The sequence below is a fragment of the Canis lupus genome, chromosome 16, assembly GCF_011100685.1.
Source record: "Canis lupus familiaris isolate Mischka breed German Shepherd chromosome 16, alternate assembly UU_Cfam_GSD_1.0, whole genome shotgun sequence".
Lineage (NCBI taxonomy): Eukaryota > Metazoa > Chordata > Mammalia > Carnivora > Canidae > Canis > Canis lupus.
Genome location: NC_049237.1, coordinates 57,804,436 through 57,831,129, shown reverse-complemented (window position 1 = coordinate 57,831,129; position 26,694 = coordinate 57,804,436). Strand labels below are relative to the sequence as shown.

The window sequence follows — 26,694 nt, the reverse complement described above, 5'->3', positions numbered from 1 at the left end:
GGTTGCCTGCACAGCTCTACGGAGGATGATGTGACTGGCCGTCCTGCGTGGTGCTGCCAGCCACAGAACTCAGCAGTAGGAAGCTAAGAATGCCCTGGAACCAGTAGGAAACGTGGTTTCCTCTCCCAGTGCCCCTGCAGCAACTGGGAAAGCTTAACATCCTGCGAGCTGCCAAAGGAGAACTGCTTATAGGGCACATATCTAGCACCACAAAGCTGGAAAAGAAGGGTTGACTTGGAAATGAGGGGAGCTATGTAGGTAGCCAGGCCAAGCAGTGCCATCTGTACTGGTCTTTATGTCCCCTCCTTGTTCAGAACCAAGGCAAAGTTGCTCGTTTTGATCACTGCTATGCAACCAAGTACGGAAGGTACTGTCCATGTCAAGACAGTCCCAACAAGAAATGAAAGACCAGGGGCCCTGGGGTGGCTCAGTCAGTTAAGCATCCAACTCTTGGTTTTGGCTCAGGTCATGATCTGAGAGTCGTGGGACTGAGCCCCTAGTGGGGCTCCTTGCTCAGTGGGAAGTTGGCTTGAGATTCTCTCCTCTCCCTCTGCCTCTCCTCGGCTCACTCACACGCGCTCTCTCTTTAAAAATAATTAAATCTTAAAAAATAAAAGGCCAAAAGGAAGAGGTAAAACCCCCCTTCCCTTTTGCAGATGATATGATTGTTTACGTTAACATCCCAGCCAATCTTCAAAACAGCCACTAGAGCTAATAATTGAATTTCGGAAGATCACAGGATACATTAATGTAAAAAGAATATCCTTACCTATTATCAGCAAACAATTAGAAATGAAATATAATAAGCAATGACATTTCTAATAACAACCAAAACTAAAAGTAGGTAGGAATAAATCTAATTTAACATTCTGAGAGAAAGAACCCCTAAATAAATGGTGAGATATTTTATGTATTTATGTTTTAGAAGAGTGTTGTTAAAATGGCAATACTTCTTGAATTTATTTATAGATTCAAAGCGAGCCCAACCAAAATCCCAAGGGAAATTTTATAGAAATTGACAAGTGGATTCTAAATGAATCTATGAAATGCAAAGGGCCCAGAATAAACAACACAGTAATAAAAAGAACAAAGTTGAAGCATCTACTTTACCTGACTTCATGACTTACTATGTATTACAATGATCAATTCAGTGAAAAAACAAACATTGAAAAAACAGTCCCTCATGTGTATCAGAAATTGATTTTCAACAATGATGTCAACTCATTGCAATGAGGGAAAATGAAGTCTTTAACAAAAGATGTTAGACCAGCTGGATATTTAATTCTCTTTCTAAATGAGCATCTACACTTACCTAGTACTATACACAAAAAGTTAGCTTTGTAAAAATCATGGGCTTTTCAACAAATGGTGCTGGAACATTTGGATATCTACATGCAAAAAGATGAATTTAAAGCCTCAATTCGGGGATCCCTGGGTGGCTCAGAGGTTCAGCACCTGCCTTCAGCCCAGGGTGTGATCCTAGAGTCCTGGGATCGAGTCCCACATCGGGCTCCCTGCATGGAGGCTGCTTCTCCCTCTGCCTGTGTCTCTGCCTCTCTCTCTCTCTCTCTTTCTGTGTCTCTCATGAATAAATAAATAAAATCTTTAAAAATAAAGAAAATTTAAAAATAAACAAAGCCTTAATTCACATCACATATGCATATTAACTCCAAATATATCACTGACCTACAACAAAGAGCTCAACTATTCAACCTTTAGAATAAATCATTTGTGGTTTCGGAGTATGCAAGCCTTCCTATATATTCCACAAAATCATTAAAAAAATAAAAATAAAAATGCTGATCAATTGAACCTTACCGAGATTAAAAATGTTTGTTGCTCAAAATATACCATGAAGAGAAGGTATCTGGGAGAAATTGTCTATAACAAACATCAGTGGAAAAAGATTGTAAGAGTCACTTCACAAGAGGAAGATATTTGGCCAGTAAGCACATCATTAGTCATTAGAGAAATGTAAATTGAACCACAGTAAGATACTCCTCGACATATCCATTAGAATGACCAAAATTTAAAAAGGTGGACACATCAAATACAGGCAAAGGCATGGAGTAACCATAATTGGTAACTATTGTAAGGAATGTGAAATGGTAAAGCCCCCGGAAGCTGTGGCCATTGCCTCTAGAGTTCCCATAAGGCTGCCTTGTGACCCATCCGTTCCAATCCTAGGTGTGTGCCCAAGAGAAATTAAAATATCTGTCATACAAATGACCACAGCAACTTAATTTCTAATAGCTAAAACTGGGGAGAAAAAAACTGAAAACCAACCCACATTCATCAACAAGGGATAAATCAAATGTGGTATATCCATATAATAGAATGCTATTCGGTGATAAAACGAATGCACTCCTGGGGCTCCTGGGTGGCTCAGTCGGGGTTAAGAGTCTGCCCTGGGCTCCGGTAGTGATCTCAGGGTCCCGGGATGAAGCCCTACACTGGGCATCCTGCTCAGTGGGGAGTCTGCTTCTCCCTCCACCCCTCCCCCTGCTCCTACTAGCTCTCTAATAAATAAATAAAATCTTTTTTTTTTTTAAAGAATGCACTATTGTTACATAAAGAAACATGGATTTATCTTAAAAATGACTAATTTTTTTTTAAAAAAGGCAAAAACAGCATACATAGTGTATAATTCAATCCATATAAATTTCTAGCAAATGCAAACAGATCCACAGAGTCAAAATGAATTAGTGGTTGCCTGGAAACCAACAGTAGAAAGCAGGATGGATCGCAAACAGGCACAACGACACTTTCATGGGTAACAGAAATATTTGTGATGACATTTTACGGTGGCATATGAGAACCTGAATTCTACATTTTCAAAATATACAACTTATTGTTTATCATATTTCAAAAGAAGCATGAGGGGCACCTGGTGGCTCAGTCAGTTAAGTGTCTGACTCTTGATTTTGGTTCAGGTCGTGATCTCAGGGGTGGGGGATCAAGCCCCCAAGCTGGGCTCTGTGCTGAGAGGGGGTGATCTGCTTCAGGATTCGTTCTGCCACTCCTCCCACATGCTCTTTCTCTCTTTCTCTCAAATAAATGAATAAATCTTAAAAAAAAAAAAAAGTGTGAGAAATTAAAGGATCCATTTGTCAATCTAGTTTTCAAAATCCAGTCTTCAGCTCTTGTGTAGAGAAGTCTAGAGTACATCCAATGTAATTTGGGCTATTTACATACCAGAGTTCTAATTCAGGAAACCCAAATAGCAGGTTTTCAGAAAAACTTGGCAAACCAACTAACTAATAATTATATGAACTTTATTCATTTAAAGAGCCTGGCAACATATAAATGCACTATCGACAAGTCAAACCGTATCATTGCAACATAAGGTATATAACAGGAAGGAGTAAGCTCTATTCTACAGGACACCATTGAGATTTTTATCAAGTCTCAGTGTTTTAAAACTAGGTATGTTTTTTAAAAACTAGTTTTTAACCCGAGGTAACTAACTGAACTCTAGAAAGTCGAAGGCTACCTTGGGACCAGGTGTCCTGTGGATGCCTCTACACGTCACTCTGGAATCCACAAGGCTGCAGGTGTTAATGAACGCTGTGGGGCACAGGCTGCGAGCTGCTGCCACCCCAATGCATTCCCATTGGCCCGCACCATATTTTTTTTTTAAATCAGAAAATGATGAGTGTCCAACCAGCAAAGGACCTGTATGGTAGCCCACCCTATATAAGCTTGCGCCGTCTCTGAAATGCCCTCCGACACTCCTCCACAGCCATCTTCCACCTTCCTCACCCTATAGACCTGACTGCCCCACTTTCCAAATACCACTTACCCCTGTGGCCAGGCAAGCCACAGACCAAGGAGGGAAGGAATGTGCCGTGTAAGGAAATGAGCCCGAGCAACAGCGCATACTGCACAGAGCATCTCCCCCACCTGCCACTTGACCACTGCCTTCCTGCTGCCTCCAAGAATGGTAACCTCCCTGTACTGTAGCTGTTTCCTCAATGTCCCTCAACCTTTTCAACAACTATGTCCTTTTTTTTGGAGGGGGGGACACGGAGCTGTGAACTTTTCTAAAAAAAAAACAAAAAAACAAAACAAAACAAAAAACCCTGCACCTCTGGCTGTGCATTTTGAGTGAAAATGCACACTAACCCCTGTTATTTAGAATATGCAGAAATGAAGGAGCCACTAACATCGGCTGGAGGATAACATCCATTAACCATCACCTCCTTGTAAAGAGATGCGTGTTGTCTCCTAAATCATGAACACACTTATTACACCCGATGGTAGCGTCTCACAGAGAGGGTGCCCTTCCAGTGCAGAGCTTCACTGATCCTTTCAAGGTCCCGGTGTGAGCAACACGTGTTGTATTTGAAAGTAGCTCTCTGAGGATGCCTGGGGTGTTACTGAGCAGAAATGCCCAAGTGCAATACTAGTGAATACTCTCGACTAGTCCCACCCCTGCAAGTTACGTGGGGCTTGCTTTCTTCCCACCTGCGGCAGCGCTTCTCGAAGGTAGGATGTAGGGACGAGTTAGGGGCCGACGGGGGCTAGGCGGGCAGCGATAAGGGAAAGGCCCCAGAGTCAGGCGCCTGCGCATCCCAAGGAAACAGAGATAAGACAGTAAAAACAGAAAAATTAAACTGGCTCCCTAGCTCCAAGCTGTTAGGGAGTCTTCCCCTTTGATGGCTACTAGGCTCCCAGAAACCCCAGATGTAGAGAAATGTTATGGGGAAGATAGTGACCGAGAGAAGGGAGCACCTGGTTTGGGCTCCTGATATTTACAAAGAAGCATCTCCAAGTCCACCATGTTTGTCCTAAATAGGCTCCTGATATTCACACGCCCACCCTGATATTGATGAAAAATTCACCAAGTCGCCTGGTCATTTTCCTATACAAGTCAGACCCTAGGAGGCCTCAGTGGCAGCTCTGCGGGGACCCCTCTGTAGCTCTGCTTCAGAAACTCCTATCGCTTTGCTCACCTCCATCGTCCACGGGATTCATCCTTCGACTCCGTGAGACAAGAACCAAGCTCTCTCATATAAGTAGCATGTGCCTAACTCTACTGGGTTTAAAAAAAAAAAAACACTATACATATTTTAGAAATATCTAATCTAAGATAATATTTATCGATGCATGGGCACATGGAGTGTGAGAACCATCAGAACCTAAGCAAGAAAAAGTGCTTTGATTACTGTGTGTGTGTCCCACTCGGGATAAGGTCAGCACAGGTGAGAGGGGATGGTCATGGGCCTGTGAGAACTGGGCCTGCGGTCAGAGACCACGCCACGGGGGTACGTGTACAGCCTGGGACAAACCCGGGAGCTGTCTGATTAAGGAAGACATTTTTAGAAACTTGCAGGAGGACAAGATTTTTTTTTTTTTTTTTTTTTTTTAATGTCAGTTTGCGTCCTTGGGCTGAAAGGGTAGGGGTCATAGGCAGCATTCACTTGTAGGCTTTCCCGATCCTTCCAAGGCTCCCTCTCAAAGGGCCCGTACGCCCTGTTCAGCGGGGACTGCTCCCTTGAAGCTGGGAGCCAGCCACGCAGATTCGGCTTTTATAGGAGTGGTTTCTAAAGGGAAAAGGAACAGATGTGGGCTGTAAAATATGGGGCGGTGAGTAGTAGTCCAACAATAGTGATGACCCTGAGGCTTTTGTTGGAGGGTTTAGAGGGGGACCCATACCGTGGGGGGCTTGGGAGATTGTGCCGAGGATAAGCTTCAGAGAGGAAATTGTTAGATCTTAACGTGGTTGGCAGACGGGAGCCAAGGAAGCTGGGGCTCGGGGCGAGAAGCTGAGAAAATCCAATGAGGGTCAGTGACCTCAGGGGTACGGCTAGGAGGGCACGGCTCCAGATCCTTCTGCAGAAGCCGGCACCTGCAGGTTGTACCCCCCGCTCCTGTAAAGACCCTCCCCAGCCTGCCTCGGCTCCAGGGCAAGGATGCCCCAGAGAAAAGATCCGAAGTCTTTATTCACGGATGTTCACAAACCTGGAAGCTGTGAGATTTCTGAATTCTGCTTCAGTTAATACTCCAGGTGCTATGGGTAAGCAAGGGGAGATGTGGGCCAGGAAAAAACTGAGGTTTAAGAAAGACCTATATTTCTGCTCCTGAAAGCCTTATTTGAAAGAATCCTCTAAATTTAAAGGCTTTGGGCTGAAAAATACTTTTAATTGTTTGCACAATTTTTATTTATCATTATCACTGGCTGCCTAAGTGCACAAACTTGTAAAATGTCTATCGAAACTACTCCAGTTTAAGAGGAACATTCCGGGGCACCTGGGGGCTCAGCGGTTGAGCCTTTGGCTCAGGGCATGACCCTCAAGGTCCTGGGATCGAGTCCCACGTCGGGCTCCCTGCGTGGAACCTCCTTCTCCCTCTGCCTGTGTCTCTGCCTCTCTCTCTGTCTATCATGAATAAATACAATCTCTTAAAAAAATTTTTTAAATGAGTAACATTTTACAATTTTGAAATAAGACTTAAATATTTACATTGTTGATTATTTTTAGTACATTCAGATACAAAGGAAATCATATTTATAGCCAAAGGAGAGTCATTGTGTTGATTATAGTGAAAAAAAAAGAATCGCTTCAGGTTCTAAGCAATTTTCTATCCTTTTTTAAAAAAATAATTTTGTGAATTAAAAGCATGTAACTACGAGATTGTGATATATAGTATTCATTCTGCTAAATAATTTTGTAAAGGACTAATATTATTGAATTAAAACGCTTCTACTTAGTGTGTTCTGGAGGCTTTGCTGCTATAGGGCATGTAATGATACATCAGCACTGGCTCTGCTATCCAAGTAGTTAGGACAACGAGAGGAGAGAAAAAGAAAATCGGAAACTTAGAAGTCATTCAACTACTAACCTGGCCATCCACATAAAACTCACTGAAAATCCTGGAAAATTGGAGAACTCGGATTGTTCATTGGTCCTTTCTGCTTATCAGGGCGGACAGCTTCCCCATGAGCCATCTCTTTTTGCAGATTCGCTACCGTGATGAAGAGTAAAAGTCAGTGTCTTACTGACCTCTTGACACTTTTATTTCTTTTCCAGGAAACCAAGGACTAAAAAAATAATAATTTCATTTCCTTTTGTGAGACAATATAGACATGATTCCTGGTGAAATCTGATTATGCCTAATACTGCGGAGATCTCATTTCCTTGCTGACACAATACTGCCAGCGACACCGTCACTTCCATTCGGGCCCATTAGACCCTCCTCCTGCTGCCTCTGCACAGCACAGAGCACCTGCCACTGGGTCCCTGTGACCTGTCTCACCTCTTTTGGCTGAGATCCTTCAGTAATGAAACAATGTGGGGAAATACAGGTCCAGGCCCAGATGTCGATGCGTGTAGCTCTAGATGGTTTGCATTCATGGCTTTTATGGACGGTGTAGTGCTCTGAATCAGGGGGTCTCATCCACAGCATTATTGATATTTTGTGACTAACAATTCTTTGTGGTCTTGTGCAGTGTAGGATATTTATCAATATCTCTGTATTAGACCTACCTTATTCTACGAGTGCACCGCCCCCCCCCCAATTGGGACAACCAAAAATGTCTTTAGACATTGCCAAATGTGCCCTGGAGCAGAAAGTCACTCCTGGTGGAGAAACACTGATATAAATATAGATAAAGTTGAGGGAGAGAGAGAGAGAGAGAGAGAGAACACATGCATGAGCACTAGACACGGAGCGATGGACATAGGTAGAGATGGAGAGTTAGAGACAGAGAAAGGCATAGATAGATGTAGTTGCTTCTACAAGAATTTCAAAGACAGAAAACAGATACTTACAATTAAAAGACACACACACACACACACACACACACACACACACACAACTTTTCTCCAGTAGGGCCTGCCAGGGACACTCAGTAGCCACACCGTTTCAGCATGACGGCGGCGTTTCCTCTTGATTACAGCACCTCTGTCTGGCTGCAACCCTGTGGGAGCCCTGGGGCTGGTCCACGCCCTTGGACTAGCTTCCCAAGCCCCACTGAAGTCACTACAGTGCACCGCGATTATATAGAGGGAAGATAGTTCCCACATCCCACCATCGTCCGGAAGTCCATGGAAGGCGTTAGATTATGAGTTCTTGCGTATCATCTATTAAGGAGAATCAGGTGTTGAGAGAAATTGGACATTCCAATACTATATTTTTAAAAGTAAAATATAGAGATCTCTTCATATCAGCCACAGAAGATCCCATTTCCTAATTTCGCTTGGCGTGCTGTACGACCTATGTACTCTAACTAGACTGTGGAAAGGGAGACAATCTTGATTTTTTTTTCAGTATTATTAAAATGCACTCATAAACATTCCTTTACATATGTTTTGTCGTATTTGGAGGTATATTTGTGGAATAAATTCATAGCACAGCCTAGCTGAATGAGTTTGTTTATAGTCTTTTTCAATTTGAGAGAAATTTCAAAATGTACATCTGAAATAATCCTAAAAAACTCAGACTTCTGAAAACATGTAAAGTTTTGCCATTCAGGACGGTGACATATTACTTTGCATTATTATTCAATTGGCTTTACATATACTTATTGCCATGAATTTCTTTTATTTGAACACTTTGGTCATATTTTTAACAATTTTTCAATTAAATGATTTTCTTTCCTGATATTTCTGATAAGGTATCTTATCCACTAGCAACAGCAGCTTTGTGTCTTGCATACCTGCTATGAATTATTTTTCTCAATTTGTCATTTGGCTTTTGGATTTTCAATTTTAAGACATCAGATTCTTCAGCCATTTTCTTTATGATTTCTAACTGATGTGTACTGAAGATTTTTTTAGTATTTTTGTTATTCCATGTTAATAGTTAAATTGGTGATCCAATGTATTTATTTTAGTCATTAAGTACTGAAGATAAGGTTTTATATTTTATTTTATTTTAATTTTATTGTTATTTTTATTTTTTTTAAGGTTTTATATTTTATAAAATCATGCCTACTTTCAGGTTCACATGACCAAAACCACAGAATATCTTTGCTGAACATGGATATCATTTGTCAGTCTTCTTGTCATCTGTTCTCTTTCCAGGACTTGAAATGCTTTCCCTTATATCTGCAAGTATATAAGGAAAGTGTCCTGGGAGTGGGAGCTTATTGAATATTTTCCATATGCATATGTTTTTGATGATCCAAAAGGCTTCTCTGACCAAATGAACAAGTTTTCCACTTTCAGAATGGCCAAGATATTGAAAGGAACCATCAGTGTTTGTCTACTGCAGAAAAAAATCACCAGTTTGACGAGGGAGTGGCTGAAATTCAAATGCATGTTGAAACTTGCTTGTAGTATTGCAAACATAATTCTTCCAATCTCCCTTAAACAGTTTGTTATCTTATCTCTGGGATTTCTACTCACTAGCAGTGTCATCATTTTTGTTAATAAACATAAGTCTTATGAATGTGTTTATATAATATAGTTGGTCTCAACCAAAGCTACCTATTAAAATCAGCTGGGGTACTTACATACAGAGATGGAGATGGAGATGGAGATGAGAGAGAGAGAGAGATAAAGATGATAGAGACATATAGCAGTGCTCAGGCCTCAATCTTATCCTTGAATTTCTCTTTTCCATACTAGCCTACTGCAGATAGCCAACTTAAAAAAACAAAACACACACACACAAAACATAAAAAAAAACAAAAATAATAAACAAAAATAAACTCATCCTTACACAGTAAGCACTGACCTTGCCTATGAGTTGCTAAATTAAAGCATATGTTGAGGAAAAAAAAAAAAAAAACAATCAATCAATCAATCATATGTTAAGAAAGGAAATTTGAAAGATGTATCAGAAACAATTATTTTTTTTTATTTCATCACCTACAGTATGTATGTAAAGTGGTGGACACAGCTACAAATTGTCCTAATTATGGGAATAGGATAGATTTATACGAGAGGACCAGACACCACCACTGTCCCCCCTCAGCTTCTCTGCAGGGTCTTCATTAAGGTACGAGAACCTGTTTCAGTAACATGTAAGCACCGCTTGGGTTTCTGGGCTTTATGACCTGAGACATTCCCTCTGTTGGAATGGGCTCCCCAGCTACCAGGCCCAGCTCTCCAGGGCCTCCTTGCCATGTGCCGGTGTGGTCAGGCTGGCCGTTCCTTCAGTTCCTGATCGTGTGGCTGGCTGAATAGGATACTGGGTCAAGATACCTGTTTGCTCTTAGTGTGGAACTCTAGTCTCTGCAGAATCTTTTAGACCCTCTTTTAGCTACGTTTATCAGAATCTTAATTGGAGCATTAGTCACCATCCAAGCTAAAAATAAAATGATGCTTTGATTTTTATCTGACTGTTGATCTGTGAGTGGCTCTGTCGGGACCTCTTATGAGCAATGGGGGACAGAAAAGCAGAATGTAGGCACTGCTAGATCTCTAGGCTGATATAATCTGAATGCAATTGAAACCTCTTTATAGCCCTTAAAACATCTCAAGTTCTAAACATCACTGGATATAGTTAATATTACAAAGGTTTCTTAGCTAATTTTAATGCATTCAGGCACATGATTACAATACAGAAAAAAGCACTGGAGAAAACAGTGATATTTTAGCAACACTTATACATGATCCCCTCATTTTGATGGCCCTATCACATTAATCTCTAACTTCTTATCATCATTGTAGAAAACAAGGGATAATCTTGCATAAGTCACAGAAGGATTGCCGAGATCACTGCCAAAGCTATTTTCTTGTATTCTACAATAATCATGGAATAATATATTCTGATTTCCCACATATGCATGACACAGTTCCCCTCCATAGATTCACTTTTATCCATTTATTGAGGTTATAATGTTATCACAGTTGGAGATTAATGCCAACTTCGATTGTTTTCTGATTTGGGGACAAATCAACACTACTTCACTACTTCATATTTAGAGAATACCTACTGGATAGCAGTCTCTCACTTGGACGATTAACTCGTGCTCATCCAGAGGAGAGATAGAAGTGGACATATCCATCAATACCAGTGAAGACACACTCGTGACACAAGTCTTGGCCTCAGAGGATATAAATTCTATTTGACACACTCAACACAGAGATATAAAACCCCAACAACAGGCAACGTCAGAGCTTGTGTAATTTCAAAGGAGCATATCCTTCAAGGTCTTTGTTACTGGGACGTGCTAAAGGAGCTCAGAAAAAATGGAACTTTTCTCAATGGTTGTTTTTTAACATGGGATGCACTGGCAAAATATTCTGAAATACGTATAATGTGAAGTGGGTTTTGGAAGTAGGATGTCATTTAGGTGAGCAGAGGGAATGATGAGGAAATAGAGGTGATAAAGATATTCTCTTGTAAAATCAGGTTAAGGAATAACCTACAGATTCTTTCGACTAAATAATAAACTCCTGAGATGCTGTAGACAATGTTGTTCACCCTTCTCCCAAATCCAGACGTTGAAATACTAATCTCCAATGCAACGCTATTTGAAAGTGAGTCCTTTGGGAGGTGAATAGGGCAAAGGGGGGAGGGGTGTTTCATGAATGGGATTCATAACCTTATAATAGAGATCCTAAAGAGCTACCTTGGCCCTTCTACCATGTGAGGAGACAGGAGAAAACAGTCATCTATGACCCAAGAAGCCTGCTATCACTGAATATTAAATTTGCCAGAACCTTGATCTTAGACTTTCAACCTCTAGAAATATGAGGAATGAATGTCTGAGTAATGGAGAGATGTTGCAAAATGAAAAGTGTAAGACTTGACGACTACATAATTGGACCCTTGTGGGAATTTGAGAAGCAAGATAGCGGGCAGAGTCTATAAAGGGTAGAGATTCAAAAAATAGCAATAATGTGACAGGTCAATGACAGGTCATAAAAGTCACTGGTTGTAAGTCTAGGTACTTCAAAGAGCAGATATTTTTCTTTTTTAAAGTAATCTCTGCACCCAATGTGGGGGCTTGAACTCATCACGTGGAGATCAAGTGTTGTATGCTCTTCCCACTGAGACAGACATGCATTTTTCAAAGAGCAGATTTCTATTCCTAACTTTGAGTCAAATCTTTTCTCTTGTACTTAAGAGAAGCCTTAATTTACCTTTCAATATCTATATGTTAAAATTTAATTTATTGATGGAGGTGCACATTATATGTGTTTATCTGAATTATATAAATAATCTAAGATGATAACATATTGCATGTTGGAGATTATTGTTTTGTTTCATTTTTTGCTTTAAATACTTTTTTTATTCTTACATAGGGTAAATAATATGGATAGTCTTCGCTAAAGATCAAATTACAACATTACAAAATTACAACAGCCTTCACATCCTAAATTCTGTTAGTTGTTAAATGTAAATTACATATTACTTGAAAAAAAATTTCTTTACTGTCGCTAAACAAAAGAAATAATAAAATTTTTAAGTTCTTTAATAAAAAATATTATTTATTATTTTTTAGTGCACATGTTGAGCTAGTAAAAACAGTTTCTGTGCAGCAGCAAAGCAAGAATTTGGACCAGGACAGCTCTAAGAAAAGAACTTCTATGACAACTCAGTGGGTCAGGGAAGGCATCAGGCCTCCTACAAAACATCCTTGGAATTCCAGAACTGCTGTGTGTGTTATGTTCAAGAACTAGACAAGTAGACAACGGTTCCAAGATCTAATGGTAGCAAGCATGGAGACTAGAGTCTCCCCCACCTTGTTAATTAGAATTTGATAGTAATTGAAACTGCTTTGCCATTAACCAATGTTGAAATGTTGCAACCACCTTAATGAGTGAAGAAAGGGTGCAGGTGCAGGCAGAGAGAGCCAGGGGCCCCTGACTAGGCTCTGGAACTATTCCTGGCAGGCAAGAGCCCTAAGCCAGAGTGAACAAGAGATAAGAGAATGGACCAGACCATGGCCTCGGATGTTACGGAGAATCTTTCTCTGGTGCCCACAGTGTGTAATCACAGAAAATGACCAAACCTCAAAGAATGAAGTTATTAAGGGTGTCAACAAGAGTCCTGGCTCCAACCAACACAGTACAGGAATCTCAAGGCCACAAGCTTCCCAGGCAGTTCTGCACAGAAGACTGCCCCTAAAAGCCCTCAGTGGCCACCCGTTCAGGACCCCTCTGACTCTAGAGAGCTTCCTCTCTGCTTTCTGTTCTCACCTTCACTTAATACACTTTCACTTCACTTCACCCATTAGTGTCTATGAGCTTCATTCTTGGATTCTGTGAGACAAGAACCCTGCAATCCTATAGCATCAACAAAGCTCGTATTCCTATTTTATGTCATAATTTATCCAAAATGTCATATGAGTAAAGACTCCTAGCACTTAAGACACCGTGACATTCTGTTTCTGATGTGTTTTGTCTATTTGTGTAATGATACCTGGAATGGTCACTTCTGTCCCAGAAGAGCTACCCTTGGCCCATAGACTGTCTACACGAAGGCATCCTAAGTGTGGAGATACAAGAAATGTAATAGAGATTAGATTCATAGAGAGACAAAGCATTTTCCTCACCTTAAGGACTAGAAACTGGTAGAAATCTGACATATTTAGTTTCTGTCTCAAACAAAAAACTGTAGGTAAATGAGTAATTTATAGGAACCCAAGTGATTATTTCTTATTGGCCTTGTGTGTGTTGCTTTCTCTGGTAAAAATATCTATGTCAGTAAAAAAAAAAAAAAAAAAAAAATCATGATGTTGTACATATAACTCACCTATATTTCTAAAACTCATTAAGGCACTGATACCAATTTATATACTGTTCACTGAAATAAAATACAATGAATCTAGTTATTCCATCCTTAATATTTCCACTGCTGATCTTTTTATAATACTGAAGATAATAGGAATGTTGTTTTCTAAACCTTATAGTTAATATAGAAAATGGCCATAATGTCACGGTAAGAGCATAGATTACTTAAAGACAAGGAATCAGATTAACATTTAAGCAGATCTCCTTTAGAATAAGGTAAACTATAGGAATTATAATAAAGTAAAATAATTATGAAACATAAAGTAATATATATTAAAATAAGAATATTTTAAATTATAAATTAAAAAATTAGGAAATAGAAATATTGACAAGGAAGTATTTTTAAAGAGTACATATGGAGAATTTTCTTAGTGGAAAGAGAAATAATTACTTTTAAAAAAGAGTAATCTGATGATATTTGAATAAACTGGATTCTCTATTTCTTTTTTATATTATAAGTCTTTGCAGTTTCTATTACAATTCTTACTATTGTTATAACATATCACCATTCTCTAGTATAATTTATTTGGAATAAAAACTAGTAAATACTAATTTTTAGAAGAGCAGGAAATGGGTAAGAAATCTTGAATCGAATTACCAAGGATTATATTTATGGAGACTTTCCCAAACATCCAAAGTGCACAACCATATGTGTTAGGAGAAAGTTTACCTAAGTAATTTATAAAGAGATACTTGGGTGCAATATATGACAAAAAGGGTAACTGGAAAAGAGTTTCTAAAAACAGACAACACATATTGTAAAGACCCAGAAAACCCAAAAGGTGTTTTATATATGAAAATACATAAAGAAAGTGCAAATAGAAATTATCATTATATGTTTAATGTATTAACTTATATATACATTAGTATATTAATATTTTACCTAGATTTTTTCCTCAATTCACAAAATAAAACATAAAGTATGTGATTTGTGTGTATTTCTGCAGACATTAGCAACGATAGTATTTTATTTATCCAAGCCATACAATTTCTTCTGCCCACTAAAAATTTTCCTACAAAACTCCGTATAGTAACAATAATCTCTAATTAGTACAGAATTTTAAAGCCAAAGGATAAAGCTTCATTTGTCTTATTTAAGTATGTGTATTCATTTACCTAAGAAATCTCAATTTCTGTTTAAGGCTTATTCCTCTTTCTTTTGACAAAATAATTTTTTCTTTAATAAAAAAGGATATGCTTGTACAAGCACAATTTTTTTTCTTGCGATAAATGAAAAAAAAAAAGTAATTTAAAATCATCCAAGAAAATATTTGTTCTTTCTTTATGGTTAAAATCATAGATCAGAAGAGAAAGCTAATGAGGAATGGAATATATTATGATTGTGTGAACCAAAAATTCTCCAAAGAGTTCAATATTCTCTCATGTTTTATCCCACCCACTTTCCCTGACTCTTTGTATTCAATGAATTCTCTGACAATGTAGAAGTTCCTTTTGTTGTTCTCTGAATTGTACTCATGCATTTCTCTTTGTGAGTTTTCTCTCAAATCCACAGTTGCTTAAAAACAATGGTGTATTGTAACTTCACTTGAATTACCTTGACAACACCATTTACGGATCCGCAGCAGTTTGATGTCTACAGATGAAGTTGATGATTGCTTTCAATAAGAAATTGTTCAGTATTAAAAAAAAAATGTGCTTAAAAGTCTACTTTTTTTTTATTGCGACTAAAATTTCCTGACAATTAAATTTGAATAATCAATTCCAATTAAGTTTCAGAATCTAAGTCAAATGGTGCCACCTAATCTATAGTATAAAGAGCCAATACTTTACCTCACTTTCAAATTCCCTTGTTGGAGCTGTCCGTCATAAACCGATAAAATATCAAAATCTTCTTCAAGGGCAAAGGTATGAAATGACAATTGTATCCGATTACGTTCTCCTGTGATAATGATCCAGGTACAGTTCGCATAGTTGGGATAACCGTGAGGAAACCCTGGGCTCTCGATGGTGCCATTGGGACCTTGGACTAAACCTCCGCAGTTCTGACCTGAAAAAGAAAGCACACAAAAAAACAGTATATTATTTTGGCCTGTCTTTACTCTGTGATTTTTTTTTAACTAAATTTCCAACCATTTTGGCCAATTTTTATAATGACTTATTTTGTGACCCTTCATGCACAAATGGTAAATTGTAGAAGCATTCTCTGGTGCTAAAAGGTGGGTGTGGGGCATGAGGAGGAGGCAAAGAAGGACAATATATAAATTTAGGAACTCGTATTAGAAATTTGAGGAAAAATGTTTTTTTGCAATTTTCAAATACATCTTCATCAATACCAACCTGCCATATTTATGAAACAAATTTGGTGTCGATTATCTGCCACAGCATGATGCTGAGTACTGAAACACTCTGCCTTAAGTCTCTGGCTCAGAAAAACTAAACCAACAGATCAAATAACCACTATAAAATGACACACAGATGCATGTAATAGTATATCCAAATGACTGCCACACGAAGCAACATGAACAATTAGGGAAAACCACACTCAGTCTTCAAATTGTGGATTTCTAACAAACCCTGGCAAAGTCCCACAGAGCCAAAGAATAAAACAAGGCTGCATAAATCTCTCCCAGTTCAAAACAAAAGGCATAAAATAAGAGAAATTAATTATGCAAAAATTAAGGAGCAGCCCAGCAGAAGAAGGGGCGCCCCTCCAGCAATGCCTTCCAGTTCCCATGGGAGCAATTCAGCAATGGCAGGGAGAAGCAGGTGAGTCACCCCCAGACAGATGCCCTGAGAGTCAGGCTTCCCTGAAAGGGCTACACTTTGTTCCTGCTTCTTAGTCTAACTCCCCTCAGACGGGCTGAATCAGCCTTGCTCTTACTGCTCAAGACTGACATTTGTGGCGTGATGATGGATAATAAGATGTATAATAAGAAATATCTAGTTGGTCTTTGTCTCCTTTGGCTCAGAGCTCCTAAAACCCTTGGAATTTCCTAAAGGATGACAGGAAAAGAGTGTCTTGTGTCATGTTAATGGGAGGGAGTAAGGAAAGGGTGCGGGTGCAGTCAGGGAGAGCCAGAGGCTCTGAGACTATTCCTGGCAGGCAAGAGCCCTAAACTAGTGAGCAAGAGATAAGGGAATGGACCAGACCATGGCCCCAGATGTTACGGAGAACTTTTCTTCAGCAACTACAGTGTGTAACCACCGAAAATGACCAAACTTCAAAGAATGAAGCCATTAAGGGTGTCAGGGAGAGTCCTGGCTCCAACCAACACAGTACAGAATCTCCAGGCCACAAGCTTCCCAGGCAGTTCTGCACAGAAGACTGCCCCTAAAAGCCCTCAGTGGCCACCACCCGTTCAGGACCCCTCTGACTCTAGAGAGCTTCCTCTCTGCTTTCTGTTCTCACCTTCACTTAATACACTTTCACTTCACTTCACCCCTCGGTGTCTATGAGCTTCATTCTTGGACTCTGTGAGACAAGAACCCTGCAATCCCATAACAAGAGGACTTCTGGAAAGCACGTGAGGATGGGGGCCAGTTGCATGGAGAAACAACTAAATATTAGAGAGGTTGGGACTTCCAGTCCCCCATCCAGACCTCTGGGAAGGGGAAGGGGCTGGAGGTTACATCAACTGCCAATGGCCAATGATACCTATTAATCAATCATATCTTTATAATGAAGTCTCTGTAGGAACACAAAAGAAGTAGTTCAGAGGGCTTCCAGCTTGGTGAACATGAAAGACCCTGCCCTGTGCAGCTCATCTGACTGTTGACTCGTATCTTTTAATAGCCTTTGTAATAAACCTGTGATATAGCCAATAAGGGAATTCCTGAGTTCTGTGAGCCCCTCTAGGACATTAATGGAACTGAGGAAGAGGTCGCGGGAAAACCTGATTACAGCTGGTAGGTGAGAAATACAGGTAACAGCCTGGACTTCTGGGTTGTGCCTGGAGTGGAAGATGGTGCCATAGAACTGAGCCCTTGCCCTGTGAAATCTGATGTTGTCTGCAGGTGGACAGTGGCAGGATGGAGTGAATTTCAGGACACTCTGCTGGCGCCCTAAGCATTGCTGGTCTGTTGGAGTGGGTCCCCACCCCCACCGACGACTGGTGGCGTTGGTGCAGAATTGGTGCGGAAACCAAATGGGCAAAAGATGGGAAGCACAGCGAGCCCCGTCAAGATGCCTTCAGCCACTGGGCGGATTTGAAACTGTTCCTAAGAGCTGGTTCCCTGCGGCCTTGGCTCCTCAAGATTTTATGGTATTGATTTTAACATTGGGATTCTCTGGTGGTTCTGCAATTTCAAGAATAAGCCCTTTTTGGTAAACCGTAGCCCCAGGATTCAATGTACAAGGGCTTCTGGTGCAAGGACAGGGTCTGGCCGATTGGCAAGATCCCCATGCCCGCCATCCACTGTGTTCTACCAGTAGATAAACCCTGGGTCCCTGACCCTCCCGACCTCCCCAGGACCTCTCCTGACTGATGCTCCTCAGCCTTCATCCACCTGCTTTAGCTCCATCGTTCCTCTGCTACCTGTTTCTCCCACCTCCTCTTCCCTCATTTCATGTCTAGCATAAAAGCTTTAGTGACAGGCTACCCTGGTCCCTGCTGTGGTTGGCACACGCCCTCGTGGGTGACTTCCCATCATGTGCCCGCCACCGCTACGTGTGGGCCAAGCAGCCGGAATGGAAAAAGGTCAGGACAGACAGACCTTGTGAACTGCCCTGATGCACACATTTAAATCACTTTAACTGTGAATCTCACCATCAGATGAGGGAACAAAGTAACTCCCATCAAATCTTTCCAGCCTTCACTCTGCCTGGGGCTAGCTAGTAAGTAGCCCCTGAAAACTGCCTGTGGGCTTTCATTCCTCCATCTGGACGTTTCCTACCAATATGTTTAAATGTATTTAAGTGTTTTGACAGTAGGAAGATATGAAAGTTTGGGAGGGACCAGGATACGCTCAGAGTATTACGTGTAGTGTAACTATCCGAATACTAGTATTATCCCAGCTTTTATTGTTGAACTGCAAACAGAAGATTATTTGCAACTACATTTTACGTGTTAAAAAAAATACAGTAGTAGCTCTCAGAATCAAGTCTTTCACAGGAATATTATCAAATGCTGATGGGAGTTTGCTAAATCTTCATAAAAAAGATTTGAATGAAAGGGATTTATGAGTTTAAAACCAAAGAACTAATAAGAAGCCCATTTTCCACTAAATTTAAGTCTAACAATAACACTGTAACAAGTAGGTATTAAAGCTGTGGGGTTTTGAAAGGTCTTTAAGGAAAATAGCTTTTCTGGTTTATCTAGCAATTCTTGCTTCACAGTAAATCACAGTGAAGACTTGATTATAAATTGGAGGAAAGAAAAATAAATCCAAGAGAAAAAGTGTCAGCTGGAAGGTAGCTACTATGATAGACCCATCACGCTGAACCAGATGTTCAGATATTAAGATTTTCTCCAAGGAATAATATTGAGGGCAGCAGTGGGTCCCCATTAGTACAGTGTATTTTGAAGAATGAGTCACATTTGATCAGTAGATAGAATTTTCCACAGGTCCTGGTGGAAACTTCGGGACTGCTCAAAAGTGAGATAAGTAACTTGAGCTTGGCTGCACATTCCAAACCACATAGGAGCTTTTCAAGTGTCTCTGCCTCAGATCAATTCTGATGCAGGGGGCCTGGACGGAGCATATCCAGGACAACCTTGAAGAACAGAACTGGAGGTTTTTTTTTTTTTTTTTTTTATGTTTTTATGTTTTTCAGAACTAGAGATCTTATGCTACTGAGGATCACATCTTATTATAAAGCTATACAGCTTTATATTATATATCTTATTATATGTGTATATATTATATATAATATACATATAATGTATATATCTATATAAATTAGATATATAATATAATCTATATATAAGATGATATATAATAAGGCATTATATATCTTCGTAAAAAGCAAACAGTGTTTAATTGGTACAAACCTTGATATCTAGGCAATGGGACAGAGTAGAAAGTCCCAAAACAAATTCCTAGAGATATAGACACTAGATTTATAGCAAAGGTGCAGTGCACTGCAAAAAGGATGGTATTTTCAGTAGATGGTGCTGGACCAATTGGAGATCCAGATGAGAAAAATAAATCTCAATCCCTACCTTACAATGCACATAAAGATCAATTCCTTATAAATCGCAGACCTAAATGTAAAATGTATAAGGATCACATTTCCAAAAGATAACAATGTAAAAACTCTTCTTAACTGTGGGCTAAGCAAAGGTTTCTTACATAGAACACAAAACGTAATACTTCTAAAAGGAAAGAGTGAAAAAGAAACACAAACACTGGGATATTTGTATTCAACCAATATATAAATACACCTCACAAATCTATCAGAAAAAAGGTAATAAAATAATAATTAAAAAAAAACAATGATTATAGGTAGCTGGAGATTCAGAATCAGAGTGGGTTTTTCTAAAATTGAAAAGAGACAAATGGATCATAAAATGGAAATCCTTCAGCAGTCCCAACCTCTTTCTTGTCTGGGTCAGTGCTGATCCAAAAGATGTAAGGAAGTAGCATTTTGTGGAACAGGGAAAAAAAAAAAAAATTCCTGATTTTGTTGGACTTTTTTTGCAGGAGCAACAATCCCACCCTGTTGTACACCATTCAACTTTTGGTCACAGGAGGAAATTGTGAACTTGCCAGCAATTTACTCAATGTCTCCCGACCCATCAAATCATCTTGATTCTTACTTAAAACACCAACACACATGGTACATGAAAATAATTATTTGTCTAAGCATTAGTACTACAATGGTATTGACTAGAGCTCCTGAGAGTAATTCAAAATTCTATATTAATGTTGTGTTGAAGACCATCTTAGTTATCTTGAAGTTGTGGACGTCAGCACCATTATGATCTATCTGGGGCTCATGCTTCCTAACACACTCACCCACGTAATGGCCGACACCATCTGTAATTGAACTAAAATTATTCTCCAAATGGTTAATCCCAGGATGTAAAGTGATTACAATTAATGAATGCAAGTAATTTATAGATGACATCCTTCACTGGTACCAGAAGTTAATCCAGGTATCCTGGTAACGTATGTATGTCTGAAATAAAGATTGCTTTAATAGCAAAAAGTAATTTTAGTTAAACTAAATAAAGCTATGGAAGAATGTATGTAGATTACACACGACATCCATATGTATCTCTTAATTTACATGTATGGGACTCGTCCGTAGCCCCGCTACCATCAAATGTCAAGGTTGAGCTTCTTCCTCAAACCTCCCCAGCAAAGATCTTTGTCTGTCTCCCTTATATGATTTTCCCTTCTTGGTTCTTACACTATCATGGACACTTGCCTTCTACAGAGAACTCTCAAATATCTCACAAATATTTTCTTTTTAAATGGCTCAAATCTCTATTTCTCGATTTAAATGCTGGTCTTAAAAATAACTTAAAATAAGCAGATTACTTTAACTGGGAAAAAATTCAATGGCCACATTTTTTTAAATACTGTAAACATAATCACGTTAACATACTGCTCAACAGGCGTCCATTGTAAGTACCTTTTTTTTATATTTTTTTTTATTTTTGTAAGTACTTTTGTCAGTTATATTTCCTGAGGGCACTGAAGTAATCTGCAGATAATTTTAGTCTTTTAGTGGAAATTGTGTTGTTTTTTTGCAAGATTGAAAACTCGATTATTACTGAAGAAAATGTCTAATGGTCTTTTTTTGAGTACTGACGCTGAAAGTTACCTTGGAATCAAATGTCAATGTCGATGGGAGAAAAAGAATTAGGTACACACACAGATGAATGGCACACATGCCCTAAATACACATGACACAGAAACACGCAGAACTGATCCTACAGGTAAGTTGTTAGGTGCTACAATTGAAACAGACCAAATCAGGATATTTCGACCCATGCCTGAATTTTAAGGGACTAGTATCTGTCTAATAATGCGATATATCGGTTATATCTCAACGAAGCCAGGGAAAACAAAAGAAACTGGTATCTAGATCATCTAGCAGTTAAATTATACCTTGTGAAATACTTGGTTCATTCTGAACTAATCAACGTAATATTAGGTATCAGGGACTCACACCGAGTTAATTTAGTATAGATTTCTACCCAACTTAGAGATCCTCAATACCACGGCGTCCAACACAGAGGATTACCAGCAGGCATTTCACTTCTCTCTCAGACGTTTTGGAGTGAGGCAGTGTTTTCAAAATATATTTTCACACAGAATCTCAGTTGGCCAGATAGCAGTCCTGCGACGTGATGGGTACAGATGTAGACATGCAGATGGACGCCGAGAGCCGTCCCAAGTTTCTCAGACATGGAGTCGGGCTTTCCGACTTAACAGACTCGTGTTTGTCCCTCCAAATCACAGCTGTCTCACCGGAGAGAAGCACGATACGAGAGGCAATCCATCCTATCTATCCCGGAGCACTGATGGAACCACAGTGAATGGCTCGGATCACACAGTAAAACAGTGATGAAACACAGACATTTAGAAACTCTCACTTCAGTTTTTATTTAAAACATGTCTATGCCCATTGCAGTGGGGGGAAAAAAAAAGGATAAAGTAGCATTTAAAACTATACGAATCATGGGCCTGGCCCAGCGCAACAGGTCGGAGGGTGAATGGCCCTGAGCCCTCGCCGATGTGTGTTGGTGTCGGATGATCTATTAAAACCTCTAATATCCTTAAAAAAAAAAAAAACTATAATAATCATTGAGAGCCCCATGACTAAAGATGATTGTTACTATCATTACTGGACACCTGTCTAGGCTCGACACAATTTAAAGCAGTCTTGTGTTACCTAATGTGTGTGTTTGAGATGACATTTGCCAGGCCTACAGGATGAGCAAGAGCGTCTGGGTGGGTTGGTTGGTTGGTGGATGCTGATCTTTGTAAGATGACCCCCACCCCTCAAGGAGACCACTGGAAAACCCAGGCCCTGTGGAGAGTATAGCTGCTGCGTGTTGCACGGGGATGTACCCCTGAGTGGGACACACATCCTGGGAGAGGTTGAATTTCTTGTGCTCAGGGGACAGTTCCCTGCTTTGGAAACACTCACCCGAGAGCATGGCGCTCTGTCCTGGTCATTTCTGAGATGAAATAATCTCTGTGCTCTGAAGGTGCCCCCCACCCCGCCCACCTCGGGTCTGGACCTCTCCTAACCTCTTACTGTCTAACTTGTGCTCCTAGTGAGCATACACCTTTCATTCCCTAAAAGAAAGTATTTTATGAGATGATTCATCTGTGATTCATCCCAGGTTTGCTGTACGCATCTGATGAATGAGTGTGTCTAGAAGCAAATGCCTTCCTCGATTCCACAGTCGTTCAGTGTTGTTTTCCTCCATTCTGGACCTGATGACCCATTCTTAGAAAGTGATAGGAGTAGTTTTTGCAAAACTCCTGTGCCAAGCACTTGGCGTGTACTATCTCACTTAATTGTTGCACCGCCTTCTGGGTGGGAGCTAGCCTAGCTTCCATTTTGCTCGCTCTTAGATTTATTTAGACAAAGATTTATGATAAGGGAATGCCTCTGCTACGCGAAACCCCATTCTGAGAGCAAATGTTTTCCAATCCGGGGCATTTTGACATTCAGTGAATTTCGGTTCGTTGACTCCAGGGAGTACGGTCTGTATTGTTCAGCATGTGAAGGAAGCCACGCAAGGAGCGGATACTCCACACTGAAATCCACCAAGACGGAAACCAGTCACATGATAAATGATCACCGAGACCACGGAGGCATAATCCAGAGATGAGAAGATTTGGGAAATCTATAATCATATCCCAGCTACCTGGCCTGGTATCATTTATAAGAGCAAATAAATTTGTGTGTAAACACAGAAAATGAGCAGAAGCTATATGAACATCACAGCGAAGTCTCAGTAAAGACAGACATAAAAAAATAAACAAGTTCATATCCTGTTGCAATAAGCACAGATTACCACACTGATTTATTTTGAAAATGGCGCAATTTGGGGAAAACTAAACATATTTATTATACCCAGTGGCCACCTCCGTTCACTCCCTCTATCCTTTCTGTGAAAACAACAATTTACATTTGTCCCGCTTTACATACATTTCTACGCAAGGGAAATTTTACTTCCGTGAGACCAGATTCTTGATCTCTCTGAAGCTTCTCTGATTTTGACATTTTTTGGAAAGATAATACTGCACACCTGCAGGTTTGCTACAAGATTAAAAATCGCCTCTTCCTCTTGATGTAACAAAGTAGTAACTCTGAAGTTAAAAAAAAAAAAAAAAAATAGGCCTTCACTTGAGTTCTCATTGTCCCTAATGACTAAGGATTATGACATACTTTGAAGTGGATCCAGCATTTCAAATATCAGGAGCCCTCAAATTTCAGTGATGGAAGAGGAAGTTCCCCTGATCAGATAAAGACTTTCTGAAGCAGTAAACAAATCAAATATGCATTAAACTCTGCATTATCTCCAACAGTTTCATCGATTACTTCAGGGTCTGCATTCTTTGGAAAATGATTAATTGCGCAAGGATCATGACTTAAAATGCCCTTCCTAGGACTTTGATTAAGGTGTTTCGAAATTGAGGTCTTCAGGCATGTTCTAGGAACAGCATGTCCTGAAGGAAGTTTTAAAAGCATTATATTTCTCGGTGCACTGGGAGCAGCTGAATATTGGCTCCTGTAGCTGAGAGCCTTGGGGTGCTTGGTTTAGTTTTAATCCCAAACACTTATGGGAGATTACTCACAACATGAGCAAAGAAAAAAAAAAAGTAGAAAAGCCAGAGGCTCATGAGCCTGAGATGGGGCCAAGGAATCAGTTTATCCCTAATGATTCCCCAGCCCATGAACAAGGCCACACAGGTAGCCCTTTGAGTACAAATGAACCATGGATGTCCAATTTCTATTGTTTGTAACAGAAGATGAGATTCTCTCCAGGCTGTGTAAATATAAAGAGTATGATCTTTCTTCATTTTCGTAAAGTTTCTTATCATAAGCCAATGCAGTTTAGGTCTGCTTAATCTATTTCCCTTTCTAGAACAGGCCAAGCTTATCCACACCTCGGGGCTTTTGCACAAGCCTATCCGTCTGCCCTGAATGCCCCTCTCCTAGATCTTCCCGTATCTGACATCGCTTCATGCAGGTTGAGTGCAGACACTCATCTTGGTCAATGACCTGCTGCATCATTGCTAACTGTCCTTCACCCTGATGGTCCTTGTTGTTGTACCTATCGTTTTGTGAATGTATCCTGTTTACCTGTTCACTCACTGACTACCTGTCTCTGTAACTAATATGTGACCCTTTCCAGCGTGCAGGACGCTGCCTGCTTTGCTCATATCCCCATTCCAGAATAGTGTTTGGCACTTGATATGCAATAGTTGAAGTATGTGAGCAAGTTGGGGGTATGAGGGGGCAGCAGTGATAACGGCGGCACAGGTTTAATCTATATACACATTCAGCTAGAAAGAGTCTGTAAAAATACAAAGTCACGGTACTAGAAGGAACTTCACCGGTCAACTCCACCCAGGTGTTGGGTTGCCCAGGGCATTCAGAGCTGTCATTCGTATCCCGAAGTGGGGTCCTGTGACCTCAATCCTGTCTAGCAGCTTGGTTTTCAAGAGCGCCTTAGACTAACTCAAATGCCCCCTGCTTCATTTGAAGCTGAATTCCTCCTCTGCAACCCTCCTTGCACATCGGTAGCTCTGCCTTTTTTGTTCTGAACGGGGTCACAATTCAGGGCAAGGCGACGCTGAAGTGAGTCAGACCTGGAACTGCAGGGTTATGATGTCGATGTTGTTTCCTTAGCTGCGACATCGGGGGAAGGAAACTTTGCTTAATTCTAGGACTGCCATGATTTCACCAACTGAGAAATGGTTGATTGCATTAGTGGTAATCAAGGTGGTCAGTGTCTACGCACTCTGCAGAGATGAATTGGAAGAACTGCGTGCACAGTGTGGGGGCAAAAGAGCATTGGTCTCTGGGTCAAACAAAAACAGAAGTGTGACAGATTTCCAGCTTGGACCTTTGGGGATTGGAGCAAGTCACCAGGTCAATGTTAGCCTCCGTTTCCAGAAGGGAAGTGAGGGTGACTTTGCAAGATTCTTGTAGTGATTTCCAGAAGGTGCCTTTGGAGCCACTCATGCCTGCTTGGTGCCTTGCCCAGATGGTCCCTCAGGGCTCACTATGGTACTTGACATACCAAGATCACAAGTGCCAAATCATTTGACTTCAGAGATTTTGAGTGATGAAGCTGATTATATCACTAAACAAACCCAATAAAGGCAAAACAAACAAGCAAACGAAGCCCCGCTCTATTGGCTCTATTGTGGTTCCCAAATCCCACACTGGTGCTCTTTAAATAGACGGCCTTCTGCTTAAAACAGGTTCCTGCCTAAATTTGAGTCTTTTCTTTCAGAAACTTCAAATCTATCTTTCTATACTGCAAGTTATTCTGAAGCCAATTCTACTTTTCTCACAGAAACAAACCATACTCATCAATTAAGATAATTCTTCCTCTCCATAGCCTGTACAATTAACATTCTTAATTGGATGTCAGATATTTCTTTATCTTTTAATGGAATTCCCAGTAATGAAACACATCATTACGGATAACTAGGATTGAACTGTTCCCCAAATTTGAAATAATGTTATTTCATACTCCTGCTTTAATACAGGAGAAGTCAAAAGAAGCATAAATCAGGCTCCCAAGGTAATGGTGGTGGATCAATGTAAGGAAATAAGTTTCCCTTAAATAGAGCATTAAAAATCTCAGATGCTAATTGATATAGTTTAATCACGATGCTGTATAATCAATTCAATGTTCCTTGTTAAGAAAGGTGAAATAAAACCACCAGCTGACTCCTTCACTGGATTCTCGGAGTTTCTATCAGTATCTATGGGCCTCCCAACCCCTACATGAATTCTTTCTGTGCAGCTGGGTGATCACTACGCTTCTATTCCCAATTTCTTTCATTTCTGAACAGCAGAGAATGATTTCTAGATCATCAAGAGATATTTTAAAGT

General features: G+C 40.1%; 1 protein-coding gene across 1 annotated transcript in view; it reads right to left on the bottom strand.

Moving 5' to 3' along the window:
* CSMD1 (CUB and Sushi multiple domains 1) overlaps positions 1 to 26,694 on the bottom strand; it is a 1,850,581-nt gene that overhangs the window by 1,493,171 nt on the left and 330,716 nt on the right. The window contains exon 2 of the mRNA XM_038560546.1: positions 15,483 to 15,699. Coding sequence (XP_038416474.1) covers positions 15,483 to 15,699 — 217 coding nt within the window. The remainder of the gene's footprint in view (positions 1 to 15,482; positions 15,700 to 26,694) is intronic.